Below are 18,394 nucleotides of genomic sequence, written 5' to 3'. Positions count from 1 at the left end.
GCACCAACTTCAGTATTTTCAGGATACTTACTTAATTTGAATTGATGACTTGTTGCTATGGCTGTTTGGCCAACAGCTAGTAAAAGGGTGCAGAGTGTTGATTGAAGTTATGAAAGTAACCGGAGTGTACCTATAAAATGTTAGGTGAGCACTGGTTGGATTGCCTTTTTCTAAAGATCCTATTTTCCTGTCGTTCTCCCTTCAGATAGCGTATTTTGGAGCTTCTTTACCTGGTATTAGAATCTCCATTAGAGTTCATACGAAATCGAGATAGAGTAAACTTTCTGGAGAGATTGGGTAGGTTGCTATAGGTACGTCTAAGACTTTTTGCATCTTCAACCCTTTTTTTGAGATGTGAAAACATCTGATGACCCCTATAGACCCCTAAAGACCAGGAGTAACTCTTTCGAATGATTACGCAAAGATTTTACAGTTTTCAACCTGACCTGAAAACCTGAAAACATAGGTAGGCCTTGTGATATGACACTGAAGAACCTTATTCTATCATCAAAAAATAATTCAAATATTCTTAGACAACAGCTACTTGATAACCAAAGGTATGTATGTGCAATAGTTTATTGTCTTCCCAGCAGTTGAGAAGTTAGCCAAACTTTATGGTTATTTATCGTTGCCATCTTGTTTTCCCTTCCTTAAGGGTTGTTTGGTGGTCTGGTCGCATGCTGGTCACTGCTGGGACAAAACTGGGTCAAGGGCTCCCGAAACTTGTTATTAATTGCTGTCTTTTGAAGATACAACTTTTGTAGTAAGGATGCGGTCTTGATAGATTTATACATGCTTTCTTTCTTATTTATCACTAAGAAGTAAAGACACATAAAATATATTTTTTTACTCACTAGGTACCTTAATGTTCTTAGTCTGTTACATATGCCATTATCTCTACAAACTTTGCGTAACTGCGATCCTGCTAGCACATTCTAGAAGTTAAATTCTTGTCATGTAGAAGTAGGTAAGCGAATAAATAGGTACCTATGCATGTATGTAAAACTTTAGGTGCTGTTGAAACTTACGAATTCTCGTATCGCTTTTTAAGAAACACAAATGGCTTTAGAACTGTGCAAGTTAACTTTCAACTTGTTTCGAAGTTAGGTCTCTTTGGTGAGATGAGCTAGTTTTCTATATGACGAGCTTGTAGGTAAGTATTTTTAACCTGTTTGCTGAAAAGTGAGTATAGTGATAAAGAATATTATGTCAAGGTAATAAGTATGTATTTTGAAGTCCATTTAAGTAGGTATTGAGGAGGGTTAATCTATAGGTTTCTTTCAATTCGGGTGTGTCTTCGACCATGTCGTCCTTAATTATTCGGCTTGTAAGTGTTGCTTTATCTCAGCTGATAAGTTTAAAACAACTTTTGTAAAGATTTGAACCTAAACATTCTTTGTTGTCCAAATGAAGAAAATCAACAGTCTTTTAATAACCAAGAATGTATGCATATTCCATTCAATGAAGTGTTAAATAAGTAGGTAGTTAGTAGGACTACTGACCATTCACGCGATAACAGAATTCCAACACACTTGTTAAACACTACCAATACACGACAAGAGAAATAGTGCATTCAACTGCATATCGGCACATACATCTATTTTTAACATTGTGCAGCATCGCACTGCTGGTGTAGTGGTATCATGCAAGATTCCCATTCTTGCGACCCGGGTTCGATTCCCGGGCAGTGCACTCTTTTTTGAATCATTTTTAAACAAAATACGAGAGTCCCGGATATATTTTGGCGGGTTTTAGGTATTTTCTGTGTCCAGTTTTGTAATCTGAAGATTGTTGGGTGCCATTTTGGTCGTTTGGCGCGAAATCCCGGCCGAGCTGAGTATTATTAGCGGACAACTGTTGTGAATGGTGTGATATCCTATAATATGCTCGGCTTTAATCTCGGGGTCTCCTAAAATTGGGGTGACAAGACTTTTTCTTTTTTTTATGTAGGGGAAAATGGTTTGTCCCCGTATTGTTGTTGTAATTTTTTTTATCTTTTGTAGACGTACCTGATTTTATAATAGTTAGTAGGTACAAAATGGTATTTTTGAAAGGTCTTAAAAAATGAATGCGTACGTAACTAGAAGCATAAACTAATGTTTTATTATGTTCGTGCATGAAGATATTTTCTGTATGTAGCTGTGTTTTATCGCTTATCGTTATTTCTTTTTGCGTTTCATTTATACACAATACCAACCTATATGAAACTGCATGTATGATAAGACATAGTTTGAAATTCCACCAACATTTACCCAAAGATATCACAAAATATTTAAATTCCCTCCTTTTCTTACAAAACAGCAATTCAGATAGCATCAAATCAGAATTCTCAACAAAATAAAAGCGGGATTTGTCTCAAATAGCATCAACATTGTAGGGTCCCTACACTCAATGCTTATTTGTACAGACCTCCGATGGGCCCCGTCAGACCCGTTTATGTGATAACCTGGGTATTTTCTACTGATTTTGTATTTTGTGTTTGTATTTGTATTTGTATTTCTAGCTTAACCCTGGTTTTGGGTAAGGTTGGTCTTGTTTAGGTACTTATTTATTTAAAATATCATTTGTATGTGTTTTGTACAAAGTAAGATTACAGCTTTTTGTGTCTTGTAAGTATATGTATATTTCCCACGGTTTCATCCGCGAACTGTGGAAACTTCTTTCCTTACCCCGATACAATGCCTAGCCTAGCTATGTCACTCGTATAGGTATAGGTATAGCTTCCCAACAGTGAAAGTTTTTTCAGATCAGTTCAGTAGTTTCGGAGCTTTTTGGGTAGATATAAAAACGATTTTTCAGTTTCTCACTTATAGGCATTGTATTTAGTTCACTAGTATCTGTAACACGCTTTTGCCCTCACGACATAAAAACCTGAGTTCACTCATTAAAGCAAGTAAATCGATAAGGTTTTTCAATAACGTAATTTCTATGGAAAATAATAAACAATATACGCGTCTCATGCCAATTTGTTATTGAAGCTTTGCCTCAATTTTCTTAGAAAATGCCTTGAACACGGTTCTCATTGAGATTTCTTGGAATATCCAAGAAGCTTGTTGTCTATGCTCTTCAAATATTTTGTAAATTGATACGTTTATCGATAATTTTATTGTGTTATTTTCTAAAGCTTTACATGTAAATTTATCTTCGTTATAATATGTAATTAATTAGATAGAATCTCTGCAGGTATCTTTCTCGGAAAATCGTTTTACGAAACGAGTTCACTTTTGACAAAACGAAACGTTTTCGTCAAAAAACGGGCTCATCAAAACAGGGTCATTATTTAAAAATGCTTTTACAAATAGATCTCGTTTTTCATTCCAAGAATATCATTGCTATGTGTAGCTTAGAGCATTTAAAGAACCGGAGACACCGCTTTTTTATAGGAAATCATCCAACGACCCTCCGTGGTTCAGCGTGAGGGATTGTCAGACTCTTACTGACTAAAACCCATCATGTTCCTTCTTAGGCCCATTATGTATTAGAGCCGCGGTAACTTTATCGTGCCTTTCAATCTTTCAAAGGTAAAGGTACATTGCCACAGATACCCATATGTGTGTCGAGTTTATTCTCGTGATTGTCAATTTTGTAGTATGCATGTGTAACGATGTGATCGAAAATGCATGTGAGCTATCACTATTTGTTGCGTTGTTCCGCTGTCACAGCTTCGCACATTAATAGGCAGTATTTTTTTTATGTTGCAGACGGTCGATTAGACCCTTTGTAAGCTATTTGCAAGCTTGCGTTATGGGTGCTAACACTAGTGATAAACTGCCTAGAACACAACCAACAAGCAAGCTTATCACACATGTTGACCGTACTGGATATTGAGCCCGGGACAATCAGTTTGGCACTCCGGCATGACCATTGCGCTAACATCATTGATGAGGTCGGCATGAGGTCGTCATTTCATGTATTTCTTCGTCATTTACAAAGAGGTAACTGGTTATGGCGGGTCCATTTTTTAAATACTCTAAATCACGTAGGTATATAATTTCACAGTATGTCGCCCTCTTGCTTGAAATACGAGGGAACGGAACGTTTCAAAATGGCGGCCCAGTAATATGTGACAAAGACTGATGAATTGACTATTACGCTGTTAATTTGGGGGTAATGGAGTGTTTTGTGAATTGCCTGGTATCGAATGTGAGAGATAGGTACATTACGAACATTGATTGTGATGAACTTTGCAGGTAGGTAATGAAACATTGCAGTTACGCTGAAAATACAGTTTCATCAAGTAACTTTGCGGCTCCGTAGCATGAGCGTTGTCTATTATCAATACTGTTGTCTATGGCGCTGTTCATTAGAAGCCAACTTCAGAGCGCCGTGCGGTAAATTTAATAAAGTTAAATGAGAGTTAAATACTCATAGGTAAGAATGGTCTTAATATTATTTAAAGCTTAGAATAAGTATCTTGACTAGGCGATGCAGTTATATAGTATAAGTTTCGTACTGTCTTCGATCGAATTCGTCTTTACAGAGAAACTTCAACACGAGAAGTCCTGTACAATATACCTACCTTTTCTTACACTTAGTTGTAAAACAAGTTCAAATTCTAGACGTTTCCATGCAAGTACTAAAACAGGACTTTGTAAAATGTTAACACAAAGCAGTCTGTTCGATGCACGGAGGAAGGAAAGATAGCGGAGATGCCACAAGGAAGGTAGGTCAGGCGCCTTCTTGTAACTACTTTTAAGTCATTGTTAAGCACGATAGTCGCGATCAGTTACTAGAACTAACGAGGCGTTCGGGTATATATACCTTGTTAAATGAAAACTAATCTGTCAAGGATTGGTCTTGATTGATTGGTGATTTTATTTTGAAAACAAGCTCGTGGTGTGTTCATAAAAAGTATCTAATATTTCCAAGAATAAATATGTGTACAAACTTTCATGATGATCGGTTAAGTAGTTTTTGCGTGAAAGCGTAGCATACAAACGGACTTTCGCATATAAAATATTAGTAGGATAATAGGCGGGTTCCATAGAAAGCGTGTAAGGGCTGAGCTAGTAACATATGACATCTCCGCTAGTCATTTTGTTCTCCTTGTTTCGATGTTTAAAAACGCTGACAAAAGTCTCGTTGTAGAACGAATTTTTGAATACGGAATGTTTAGCATTTTACACTCCAGACATTGGATGATGCAGACCACTCTACATCCAATTTAGCATCCAATTTGAATGCTAAATAAGTCTGAGTCAATTTAAAATTAGACTTGATTGAAATGATGAGAAATCTTCGCTTCAAAAATGAGAAGATGTCTGAATGAATTTTGAATTCTAATAACTATTTAAAATGCTGTACTTAATTAGGTTAAACACAACAATACAGTATCTTATAAAACAGGTATTGATTAAATAGCTTTTAATACATTAATCTGTCGGAAGCGCCATCAGGATGGCTGGCACTATCGTCCGACATCAGGTAGGGTAATCGAGCAAAGAGATAAATCAAACGAACTCAAAACTTTAACAAACTCAAAACTCAAACGTTTATTCAAATTAGTCAGAACAAAAGACATCCCCCAAAACGCCCGCCCTTCGCCACTTCCTATGTGTTTTGGCTTGGGGAGAAGAAGTGGCGGAACAAACTCCCCAGCAACACATGTCTGTCTGTCAGGTTAGAAGAACCTTTACATTTGAATCTACAACGGTACTACAACGCTAGGCAATAACACTAGGTACACTAGCCGTGACGTAAGTAACGCGACGACTCCAACGAACACTCGATGAAGGCTCAACCGAGAGTGAACTAAGACTGAACTAAGACTGAGCTCCGCGGACGCCGCGCTGACCGCCACGACTCCGCCAAGCGCGCCAAATTGTTGTTTCACCGAAAACGCCACCAGAGGGCGCGCTTGCGGCTCGTTCAGTGACCGTACTATTGACTATCTCCGACACGGCCATAACTGACATACACACGTCCTCGTGTGGCTACACATTGTACCTGGTGACAGAAGAAAACAAAACTGGAGTAACTTTTCAGCTCGGCCTACCTGACAAAATAATTTTAAACAAAATAGAAACGAAATATTTAGAAAGAATGCCACAATCTTAAAATCAATCGAAATCAGATCACACAATCTCGAATCAATGCACCATGTAAATGATCCAGACAGACCTAAGTCAATCAGGAATCGATAGGCTCCAGTCCTTCTCACTGGGCGTGTCAAAGATGAAAAATGACGATATCTTTGACACAAGTGTTCCAGTCCTTCTCACTGGAACACTCCTAGGATCTACCCAAGGGATATCAGTCCTTCTCACTGATATGGTAAGGTAGGAATTGCATCTGAACAATGAACTTTGCAATGGAATTAGTAGCATTAACTTGAAATAAAATCGGCGAAATAAATTCGAACAAAATCAGTCGCAATCATCAGTCAGATACAATTATCATGCGTGCACTAATTAGAGTTCGATGAAGTACCTTCGCATGGGTCATCGACCTCCAAATCAACAGCAACTAAATCTAATTCAGTTGGAATCTCAGCTTGGGGCATCCTTCTAATGCGATCATGGGCATACTCGTAGGTTCTATTAAGAGTTAAAGATTTCAAAACATAGCGATCGCCTTCAAGTAACTCAAGAATTTAAAATGGCCCTTTAAACTTAGGGTCAAGTTTAACTGGATTGCGCTCTTAATTTTTTTATTAAAACTAGGTCACCAACTAGGACATCAACGAGACAGATTGCCTCTCAAGGTTATTAGTGTCTTACGACAATTAATCACAAAAATAAACCAAAAATGGATCGGTCTCACCGGGTTTCCACTCAACGTGCGTGACAATGCACACATCGCTATAGCGCGCAGTACAGCGACTTTCGCGAACGTGAAGCGACGGAGATGCACGAGCACCAACACTCCGAACTCACGATACCACACGACACGTTGGGCTCCTGGCAGCTGGCATGCTCCATTCAACGTCGTAATTTTCTCGCCGAATTGCACAAAAACCACCGTCATTGTTGAAACATGAAAAAAAGACAAATTCGGTTAATTTTTTAGCATACCCTCAATAACTATCTTGACATGTAACAATGGAAAACGATACCATTACCATAACCGTGGTTACCATACTTGTACCTTCGCTGAAATTCCCAATCAATTTTCTACTACCTACATTTCAAAATTATCGACGTTCAATTTTTTTTTTTTTTTTTTTGTTCGTGGGTAGAAATTTATCTTTGCGTTCCGAATTTTTAACACATGTGGGCATTCGGATTGCATCCCACTTCTGATGTCGGAGGCGCCAAAACATCAGGATGGCTGGCACTATCGTCCGACATCAGGTAGGGTAATCGAGCAAAGAGATAAATCAAACGAACTCAAAACTTTAACAAACTCAAAACTCAAACGTTTATTCAAATTAGTCAGAACAAAAGACATCCCCCAAAACGCCCGCCCTTCGCCACTTCCTATGTGTTTTGGCTTGGGGAGAAGAAGTGGCGGAACAAACTCCCCAGCAACACATGTCTGTCTGTCAGGTTAGAAGAACCTTTACATTTGAATCTACAACGGTACTACAACGCTAGGCAATAACACTAGGTACACTAGCCGTGACGTAAGTAACGCGACGACTCCAACGAACACTCGATGAAGGCTCAACCGAGAGTGAACTAAGACTGAACTAAGACTGCGCTCCGCGGACGCCGCGCTGACCGCCACAACTCCGCCAAGCGCGCCAAATTGTTGTTTCACCGAAAACGCCACCAGAGGGCGCGCTTGCGGCTCGTTCAGTGACCGTACTATTGACTATCTCCGACAAATCTTTAAGTTTTCTCCTAACTGACAGAAGTGACAGATGCTTTACACTTCACGAAGCAGACATCCGCTTAAAAAATCTAACCCAGAAAAAATACATGAAAACTGTTCGTTCAGAACTCAACCAAACATGTCTAAAGTTATGAGTAATGTTTTTTTCTGGGTTTTACGTATAATTTTCATTTGTTTTTACCATGTGTTGTTAATTTATGTGACAGTGTTCAGGACCCAAGAGAAAGGATGCGTGCTCAAATACTTTTGCTTATTTTGTTCAAAATAATGAGGACGCGAAAATGGCGGGCGAAGAAAAATGCAGTATTTTATTTTTTAGGGAACATTTTTGGCGGGAGTTTTTCTTGTTTTCTTTCTTTGGTTAAAAAGTGTTTGTTATGTAGTTGTGAAGTAGGTACCAAATCATGTTACTGTAGATGAATAATAATTTTATGAACATTAGGTAAAGTTTCAATACATAAATAAATATTAATCTTAGCCCTTGCTTGCCCAAGATTTAGTACCTACCACTTAAAACTTTAAGTAAGTGCTTACCTACTTATAGATATGAAAACTAGTAGGTATTGCAATTGCTAAAATCTTCATGTCTAAGTTTGTCTATTTAAAGCGCGTGACGGATTGTCTATCTAGGAATGTGATAAAGTTCCTCTCAGATGTGGCCGAAGCTGTAGGAAAAGTTAGTTTAATAATACATATATGAAATCGTGTGAATAATGTACCTAACTGCTGCAAGACTATTACATTATAATTAAACACATATAATGTATCAAGTCAGCAGTCAAACCGCGGCGGCCATGTTTCTGTCTGATTTCGCGCCAACAAGAGAATTGCCTCAACTCCACAGACAACAGTTCACGATTTATGCGCCCACTTGTTTTGTCTTTGGTAAACTACACCAAAGAGATTGTATATCTTCTGTTTTAATGTTATCCTGAGTGTAGTTTGCTCTTCTTAATGTGTTGGTAGTATGTTAAAGACTTTTATGTCTCGGGTTATTTTGGATAGTTTAGATTAAGATAAAGTATTTGGAATTTTGAATAGGGTTTCTATGTATAAAGTTAGTCTTTGTTTGTTGAAAGATTGGAATCGTAGTGGAATGAAATGTTTCACTACACTTTCATTTTCGTTCCGGTAGATAGACTGTTGTGTAGTTAGGAAGTTTGTTCATCCATCACCGCTTCCTCTTTCCTGCCGTAACATGTATGATGTGGTTCGGGTTCGGAAAGAGGCCGTTTGTGTGGGTGCTGTCCTTTTGTATTTACTGATGTGAAAAAGTGCAAATTTAATTTGTCCAGTTGTGTATTAACAGTTTTGACTTCGACTTTGACTTTTTATAAGAAAAAACGGGGCCTCACTTAATTTTAAAAAAAAGGTGGGACAAAAAGTGGTACTTTCGTCGCAAAAAAAGACACGTGCCTCAGACAAGTTCATACAGACATCCTCATATTTTTAACGAGCCCCAAACTTTTCCCGTCCTAAATAACCAGTGGGATGTTAAGAAATTCCTTCGCTTATGGTGTTTCAAGTGGTGCCTAGTTCCTCATTAAAGTTTCAACACGTGCCGACTGAATATTCATTCATGTCACTTGTGTCTCCTTGCTCGTAGTCAGATGATGTAGGTCGTCCTGGCGAGGGTTTGAAGGTGGTGACTGTACATTGCGTTGGAAATAAGTAAGCGTAGTGTTAAGAAGAAATGGGGGGAAACAGAATAAATGTATCCGAACTTGATATAATACAGTACAGATTATAAGACCGTAGGCTTAGTAAGGGTGATTAGGATTTAGATATTACTATAACCGGCCGTGAAATTGCCGGCCATTATTGGTCGAATCGGCGACTTGACAACTGAAAAACTTATAAGTACTTAATTAAATAGAGCAACTTAACTGTTTACACAGTAAAAAAAATACGATTCAGTCACCAATAAAAGTAGCACTTAGCAAGTAAGCAGAAATATTATCAAATCCACACATTACTTTTATAGCTTTGCAGATAAAACTATTCGAAGACTTAATCTACTTTCACTCTTTTTTGTCTACCTCAGCTGTCTTGCCCAGATAGTACTTTTTTATAATGCAATCCTACATTAAATCATTTATGACCAGCTTTCATTCGATCGTAAACTCAGCTTCGTCTGCGAAAATACGCAAAAAATGTCTATTCGGTGACTAGAGAGCCTAGTGTGAGTTTGTTAACTTCAATGCGTAAATTATCATACAACTAAATTAAGTAGCATTTATTTCAGAACTGTTTATTTAATACAGCTGTCATCGGAACTTGGTCGTATTATAAAAACGCTCTCTCACGAATTAGTAGGTAAATGTTCGGAATCAGTACCCAGCAGTGGAATGAAAAGTCTAATGCTACTGAATTCTGTCGCCGAATGTATACGATGTGAAACCAGTGTGGTTTAGCCAGTTTGTGTAGTCAAATGTTCTTGTAAACTTAACTGAAACACCAATTAAAAATGTTTTATTCATCTGCCTCGCTCTTCGAGTCACATAGTACGACTGCTGTTCACGGGGTCTCGGTTTCAAGTAGGATAAAATAATTTTGTATGTCTTAAGAAACGTTGCAAAGCAACTCGATGTGTGGAAGTTGGTGATTGATACACCCGTGCATCGGAGAGCACGTTAATGTCGGTCCTGCGCCTGATCTCTTACCGGTCGTGTCGGATTCCCGTCCCATCGGGTTACGATGTGAAGGAATAGAGAAGCTATGTTAACGTAAATGCTTGTTCACTACTTATAATATGTGCAATAGCTAGTATCACTATAATTATAATTTTTGGTGGTTTTGATAAAGTATAATTTTAGACAAACTAGGTTGCAGCTGTTACCATTTTTATTTTTGAATTATGGATTTTAAAAAAATGCGATTTCTATTATGACTGTAGAAAAGATAAAACATATTTTTAAATAATCAAATACAGACAGATCGAGTAGCTCAGAGCAGCTAACACGTGGAATAAAAAATATGCGTCAAAACATATTTATTTTAATACAAAGTGAGGGATGGGAAAAATCCAGATTAATAAAATATTTCCCTGAATATTTTCCTGTTTTCCGATACTTAATATATTATGTAACAAGCTTACGTAGTAAGTTTTAATTAATTTTCCACTTATGATCTTCATATCCGCAGGCTATGGGATCGTTTATGTTTTCAACGTTATTTTGTGGCATACTTATTAACTTGGTTTATTGTGAACTTTCGCAAATGTATTCTTTTTCGTAATTTGGTTGAAATCAGTACTTTTAAAGAATCTTTAAAAGCGAGAAGTTGGTATTTCCTATCGAAATAACTTGAGAAGAAACACCTAAACAAATTCAAGGGTACCATGCAAAAGCAATGTAGAATCGTGTGTGTAGGAGTATTAAGTTCATCAGATAGCAAGTAAAAAAATACAAGTATAAGTATTTTTTTATTTACTTAAGCTATATAAGTAAGTATATTTGTACTAGCTTTTGCCCGCAATTTCGTTCGCGTGGAATAGTGACTACCAGCAGATTTTTGATTTGACCAATAGATGGCGCTATATGTCCGGAATAATTTTATTTTTATTTTTTTTTGTATTAGAAACTATCCTATGTCCTTTCTCAAGTTTCAAACTATGTCTGTACCAAATTTCACACAAATCGGTTCAGTAGTTTAGGCGTGAAGAAAAGACAGACAGACAGACAGAAAGACAGACAGACAGACAGACAGAGTTACTTTCGCATTTATAATATTAGTTTGGATGTAAGTAAGTATTTAAGTAGTAATCATTGCATTATCAGTCTTATATCCGACACTCTTCGTAGCGTTTGAGCCATCGTCTCCCATTGACTGAGCCGTTCAATGGTGCCGTACACCCATAGCCCCCGTTGCCGTTCACCATCATGTAGTCAAAGCAGTTCGTTACGCCATCACCGTTGCAGTCCTGGAAATAAGTTTCGTAGAGATCTAGTAAATAATAACTATAGATTACAGGATAAAACTTTGAGTAATATGGGGCAGGTCCTAAGTGTTATAAACGCAAATTTTTGTGTGTATGTAGGTATGGATGATAGTTAAGCTTACATTCAACAAATACTGGATTGATTTTGATGACAATTGGTATAGGTAATCAGAATTTTATAGGCTACTTTTTATCTTGGTCCGAGAAGCAGTTCCCTCAAGACGCGGATGAAGCTAGTTACTAAATACATAGATTTACGTAGGTATATATTTTTATATTTGAACCGTTGGGTTATCAAGTGTAAGTTAAATATTTTGTTCACACACCTTTCCGAACTTCTGTAAATATCCTTCAATGATCCTTTTGGCGCAGTGATAACTCCTGGCGCAGTCCGACCAGGCTGAAACATAGATTTTTTGTTAAAAGTCTAGGAAATAGGCTTTGGTCTGACATTCGTCTTATCAAGACGGACTATTTTTAACCCCGCTACTCCCCCGTTTAAAGACTTAGTATCCATAGAAAAAAGCTCACTAACCATGATTCCTCTCCGGGTCATCATCAGGCAAGGTAATCATGCCAGCATCAACCCAGTAGACCCTCGAAATGTTGAAGGGTCCGCAGTAGCCTCCTGTGCAGCCATGAGCCATGTCGCACAGGGTTGAGACATAGCACAGGCATCTGTAGCAACGCTCTGACAGGTTTGGGATGAAAAGACCTGGAAAAAAAAAACAACCAATACATATGTACGTATAATACCAACCAATACAGATAGACATATAATAATAGTTTAAAAAATAAAAAAAAAACCGCTTTCATTACATACGCCATATTGCGGAGGCCACCATATTGGATCTGTAATGACGTTTCTTAGCTACTCATGGTATTGTCATCAGAACTCAGAGCGTGTGCAAAATTACATCCAAATCGAAGACCGGAAAGTGAATCAAATTAAGATTCCAACATTTTTTTACATAGTAGCTTTAAGTGAAGGTAATATAAGCGTCATAGACTGAATTAGTATATTAGTCTATGTAAGCGTGTTAAAAGTAAAAAAATAATGATACTATTCGTTGTAATTTTATAACTCGAGAACGGGCTCACCTATCCAAACCAAATGCTAAGGCTTTGTTCGGACTACTTAGTAGATGTTTATGTGAAGTTTGCACAAAATCGGTCGAGCGATTCTTTATTAATAAGTAGCGAAGCACATACAGGGCCGCTAGTTTATTTTATAATATTACTGGAATTCCATGGAGGAACCTACTGACCGTACCCGAATAAAATTTAGTCTATGTCACTCAGGGACAGAGCAGAACAAACAAGAATAAAACCTTTTGAAATCGGTTGAATCGTCTATTTAAAATCAAGTTGAGAGTTAGTTAGTCGTAGCACAAATACTTTTAAACGTCTGTTGAACATTTGTCTAAAAACATTACAGATTATGACGTTGAAATAGGGTCCGTTTTGCACCCACACTTTTTTTAGACAAATGTTCAACAAATGTTTAAGATTTTGTATAATAATGTTAAGTATTGTTAGATCATATACCTGGGTTCAAGATTTTACCCAAAAATATAAACACTGTAACAGCGAACCGTGTTAAATATTTTCCTTATGCAGATGAATCGCGTCCAATTTGGACAAAACCAGAATTGTGACGATAAACTTTATTGTCTTTCACAGTTTTTATTTTTTAATAAAGAATTATAGCAAATATCCTTACCGCTGGAACCGGTTATCCAAAACACGAAGATACCAAATAAACACACGGGTATTGCCAACAACGGTTTTACGTGCATTTTTGATTTATTTTCTGGTGAATCTGTAAAAAAGAAAAAAGTGTTGTTAATGGATTAAATTGATCTAGGCTTAAGGTGGAGTTTGTTAAACTCTGGAACTAGGCTGTTTACGGTTCTACTGAAAGATACCAACATATTATTATGTAGTTGGGAAAAGGCTAGACAGATACGATGATTAATATATCTGCTTTGGTTTAAAGGTTAGGATAATGATAGAGGTGTTAAAATATTGATGACGTGATTAAAATATAGGTAATAAGTAATTGAAAAAATCGCATGTTTTCATTTACGAACTTGTAGGACCTTTATGTAATGTATTGTCGAAATACTTATACTATTTATTTTACCAAAACAGTTTTTAAACTTAAGCTCTCCGATTTATGTAAATGGTTTTTAAAGCCGTTTAAATCGAAAAAATAAATAAATGAAACAAAAATATTCTGTATCATTTACAATAATATTGTACTTCATTCACATTCAGATAATCACCAGATAGGTAAGTCTACTCAGAATATCGCAGCATTTTTCTTTTACGCTAACGCATCCGTACTCCCATCAGGTTTAAGAACACACAATTATTGATGCAACAATCCTTTCCATAGAACTTTAGCCGCAAACCATTAAAGGCTGGAAGTCTGTCAAAACAGTGAACCTACTCCACCAAGCTAGTAGTTAAGCTCACACCTAGTTTATTTGTGCCAAATCCGAAGCAAGCTTTGGCTTAGTGCCTGCGACTGCCAACGTTGCCGCGTTTCATGCACATGAACACTGATAAAAGGGATGGCTATCCTTAGTTGATTTACCGATGTTTCCTATATATTATCTATCTACTGTTTTGCTAACTGGAGATAGGAATTTGACAGGCTTGAAGCTAATGTTGAAATTATATCTCTGGTAAGCAAATTACATTGTGAACTACCGTCATTGGTTTATCGATAGGTAGACATATTTTGTTGCCAAGTGTGTGATTTTTGAAATCGATTTATTTATCGATATTTTTTCGAATTTGTATCGGTCATTAAACTGTTGAATGATAGATTTTTGAATGTTTTATTTATGGTAAATTATAACTGTGTTTGAAAACTTGTTTACAAAGAAATGCAACTTTAATTAAAAATACAGAACGATCTCTCTTTAACCGTTGCAATTTTGATAACCAGTTCATAATATTGTCTAGCTCGCCAGTCCTGTCCGATTATTTCCAGTACTCGATTTCTCGTTACTTTAAAATCGATTACCAATGACATTATCGATACATCCCTACTAGTTGAAAGCTGCAGCGATGCGTAATGTCAATCGGGGCTTTGACCGACCGCTGTAAGCAGTTTCAGGTGAATATTGCCCGCAACGAAAATGTGGTCAAACCTGGCTAAATCACGGAGGGAGGAAACAGCGGAGAAGCAATAAGGAAGGTAGGTCAGGCGCCTTCTTGTAGGTCAAGCAACGTACGGTAGGCGTGATCAGTTACTAGAACTAACGAGACGTTCGGGTTCCTTGTCAAATCAAAACCAATCTGTCAAAGATTGGAAAATTGTGGATTCCTCGTCACCCTAATACGCGTATTTTGACGCGCTGCTTTCTCAGGAGATTTTGCGTCATCACATATCCGCTTGTCATTTGTTCTCCATGGGTTAAACTATTGCACATAACATGTATGTGATTCAAATCGAATGATCTAAACGCGATTGAGGTCCGAAATTCGAATTATGTTGGCAATCGAAATTTGAATTACGTACCTACGTTGTTAATCGAAATTTGAATTCGGTTTAATACGTTTTGGTTTACGCAATAATTCATGGTTAAAAGAAAGAGTTTACAAATTACTTTGATTTAATAATTTTGAGACATTAACTGAAACTGATACATGCAATGCAAAATTCGTTAACTTATTAACTAACTGATTATAAATTAAAAAGTTTTAGGAAAAACAAAAGGGTTTATTGCAACCACGGTAATGTTAGAAAAAGTGTCTATAGTTTCCATGGCACCCATGGAAACTGCTGATATGAAATCTTTATAAAAAAAACTATAACCTTCTCCATTTAGGGAAGTCAGTTAAAATGTAACTTCGATATAATAGTGCGTATCGAACTATTTGTACGAAGGCAGATTTCATAGTGCGTTTGGAGCTTTTTATGAATATGACTTGAATGAAGTCAATATGATATATCTTGTAAGTCCACAGTCTAACAAAGTTACCAATACATAAAACTGTCAACTTCCACTAGCATCCCGGTATCACAATGTAAGCAACTAGTCTGTAATGTTCGTTTATATTAAGTGGAACTGTATTTATGGCTGCCATTAGTTCACTGGGAAAGGTTTATTGATTCCAGTTTTTAAAACCCTGACTCCGATTAATGAGCGGCTTAGTTTTTTTTTTTGAGGAAATTGCTGGTTGAAAGTATAAGGGTTAACATACTGTATTAACTCGATGTGTTAATGTTTATATATGCTTGTAGAATTAGTGGACATTTAACTTACTTTGTATTTATAATATTTTTTTATTTTAGTGTTTCACCCTCGTCCCGGGAGAATCACATCGCGACTTTCTAATGCCGTAGACTCGTCGTCGTTACGTATACCAAATTTAATTTAAATCGCTTCAGTAGTTTTGGCTGGACAGATAAACAGAGGTACTTTCGCATAATTTTTAACATTAGTAGGTAAGTAAAAAACAATTTACATTGTATTCAAGTGATCTGTTATAACATACACTTTTCTCAAAAAAATAATATTACTTGAATAGTATCCCGTTAATATTTTATAAAGATATAATAAGGACCATCAATATATTTTAATTGCAATGTGATTTATATACTACATAAAACTATTAGGAACAATAATATAATTTACAAAGGTTCTTTACCTATTACCTACGTTTAATAATAAAAAAACGAAACGCTCTGATTTGTATTTCCCGTTTAGTTTTTCATACATAAGGAAAAATAAACAAATAACTTTGTTTTTGTTAAGTGTTGATGTTCCAACATATAACTTATAACCTACCAATAACTTTTCCTTTATGTTTTTATTATAAACATCTTATTGGTTCAATGTACACCTGTACGAATATAATAAAAAAATAAAACTTTTTTTGGTACATAGTTTGTATCGTACAGGCTCCCAAACTATAGGACCGATTTGAAAAATTCTTTCAGTGTTGGAAAATTACACTCTTCCCGAGTAACTTAGGCTACATTTTATCCCGGTACTGGCTGTAGCTCCTACGGAATGCGGGTGAAACTGCGGAAAAATGGCTACTACCAAGCACTATACTGATTTTAGCAGTAATCAGGAGAAGAGAAAGTATTTTAGTAACCCTCGAAGAGAAAACGGGAAAATTACTAATATTATAAATGTGAAAGTAACTGTCATGCTTGCACGCAAAAACTACAGCACCGATTTAGATGAAATGTGGTACTCAGATAGCTAAGAGCCTGTATAAAGACATAGGTTACTTTTTATGCAGCTGCGGGTATTAGTTTTACCAGGACGTGGATAAAACCACAGAAAAAAGTTAGTAGAAGAAGATACATTTTTTCCTTATAAAAACCTTACGCGAATTTCAATAAAATGCATAAAACTGGTCCTAATCGTTGACTTCAGATCATAAACTGGTCTGCCCAGGTCTCAGCATGTTATGGGCTATATATCATGGAGTTTGTAGACCTCTGGGGTTTATGGGTTTACCAGGTAAAGAATGTTAAGGGTCAATGAACGGGATTAGGGATAATTAGTTGGCATGGAAAAATATTGAGATTGATTCAGCCTTTTTCCTGGGAAAATGTGATAAACACATTTATTTTCACATTTTTACTATTAGTTAATAGTATAATGTAGTATTGTTTTAGTGTATTGACGCTGGCGCTTTATTCTTAACTAGCCATTTTCCCGCGGTTTCACCCGCGTCCCGTTGGAACTACTACCCATACCGGGATAACATATTGAGCCTATGTTTCTGCTAAGCTGTCTATAGCGAAAGAATTTTTGAAATAGGTTCAGTAGTTCGGAGCCTTTAGGGTACAAACAAACAAACAAAAATATTTCCTCTTATTATATTAGTTACTAAAACTAAATTAGGTACTAATAATTAGTACCTATAGATTTATTGATGTGTAACCTTAAGTGTGCCTTTAATTGACTCATCTCCTATAATAAATGGATGGCATAATAACGATGAGTACCTATATGTACTATTCATATTATATCGACTGTCGTATTCACTTCGGTTGTTTTTTACAACCTATCTATAGCGTGGTTTGAACTGACAATTTTCTAAACTGTCGTGAAATATCGTGAAAACTGTCTAAAAGCATTTTTAATTCTCGTATGGCATCAATTTATTCTTGTTTTGGGAAGACAATGGGACATATTACTTTAATTTTAAAACTTCTCTAAAATGAAGCGTATAATGAACAAAAACAAAAATGTTTACCTTTATATTCGACCTTAAACAGCACTTTAAACACTATTAATAAAACGTCACTTCCGTAAAATCCTTTCACTTTTTACCAAATATTCCTCAACAATATAAAACCAAATAAACCAAAATATACTATTTTCAAAGTATTTTTTATTTTAATATATTATTTGATTTAAAAAATTTAAATTTTATAGAGTACAAAATATAGTCTGTCCTTCATAAGAGTTTGAACACTACTGTATCATATATGCTTGTATGTGTTGTGTATGTATACAGATTAAGCGTGTGTGTGTAAATAATGGTTGAATCAGGTTTTGAGTGTGCAACTGGCTTGTCGTGTTGTGGTACCAGTGGATGTAGTGATGTTCAAGTTTTCGAGTTTTGAAGTCGGAAAATTCGAGTTATCGATTTTGGATAAGTCGGAAGAGGGATTAAAGATGTGATGTTGTATAG

At 36.3% G+C, this 18,394-nt stretch overlaps 1 protein-coding gene and 1 non-coding gene across 2 annotated transcripts; one reads left to right on the top strand and one right to left on the bottom strand.

Annotated features, from left to right (window-relative positions):
- Positions 1–1,621: 1,621 nt before the first annotated feature.
- On the top strand, positions 1,622–1,692 carry Trnag-ccc (transfer RNA glycine (anticodon CCC)). Its single transcript has one exon. It is a non-coding gene; the product is annotated as a tRNA-Gly (tRNA).
- A 9,629-nt stretch (positions 1,693–11,321) lies between these two features.
- LOC110381434 (lysozyme) lies at positions 11,322–18,103 on the bottom strand. The gene is made up of 5 exons (XM_064039167.1): positions 17,954–18,103; positions 13,440–13,538; positions 12,252–12,431; positions 12,043–12,116; positions 11,322–11,698 (listed from the first exon to the last, which is right to left on the bottom strand). Exons 2-5 carry the CDS (start codon positions 13,513–13,515, stop codon positions 11,558–11,560), a joined length of 471 nt encoding a protein of 156 aa, XP_063895237.1. The 5' UTR covers positions 13,516–13,538; positions 17,954–18,103; the 3' UTR covers positions 11,322–11,557.
- Positions 18,104–18,394: the final 291 nt, after the last annotated feature.

Source organism: Helicoverpa armigera, chromosome 18, assembly GCF_030705265.1.
Source record: "Helicoverpa armigera isolate CAAS_96S chromosome 18, ASM3070526v1, whole genome shotgun sequence".
Taxonomy (NCBI): Eukaryota; Metazoa; Arthropoda; class Insecta; order Lepidoptera; family Noctuidae; genus Helicoverpa; species Helicoverpa armigera.
The sequence above is the reverse complement of the archived record's forward strand: the minus strand, read 5'-3'. Positions and strand labels throughout refer to the sequence as shown.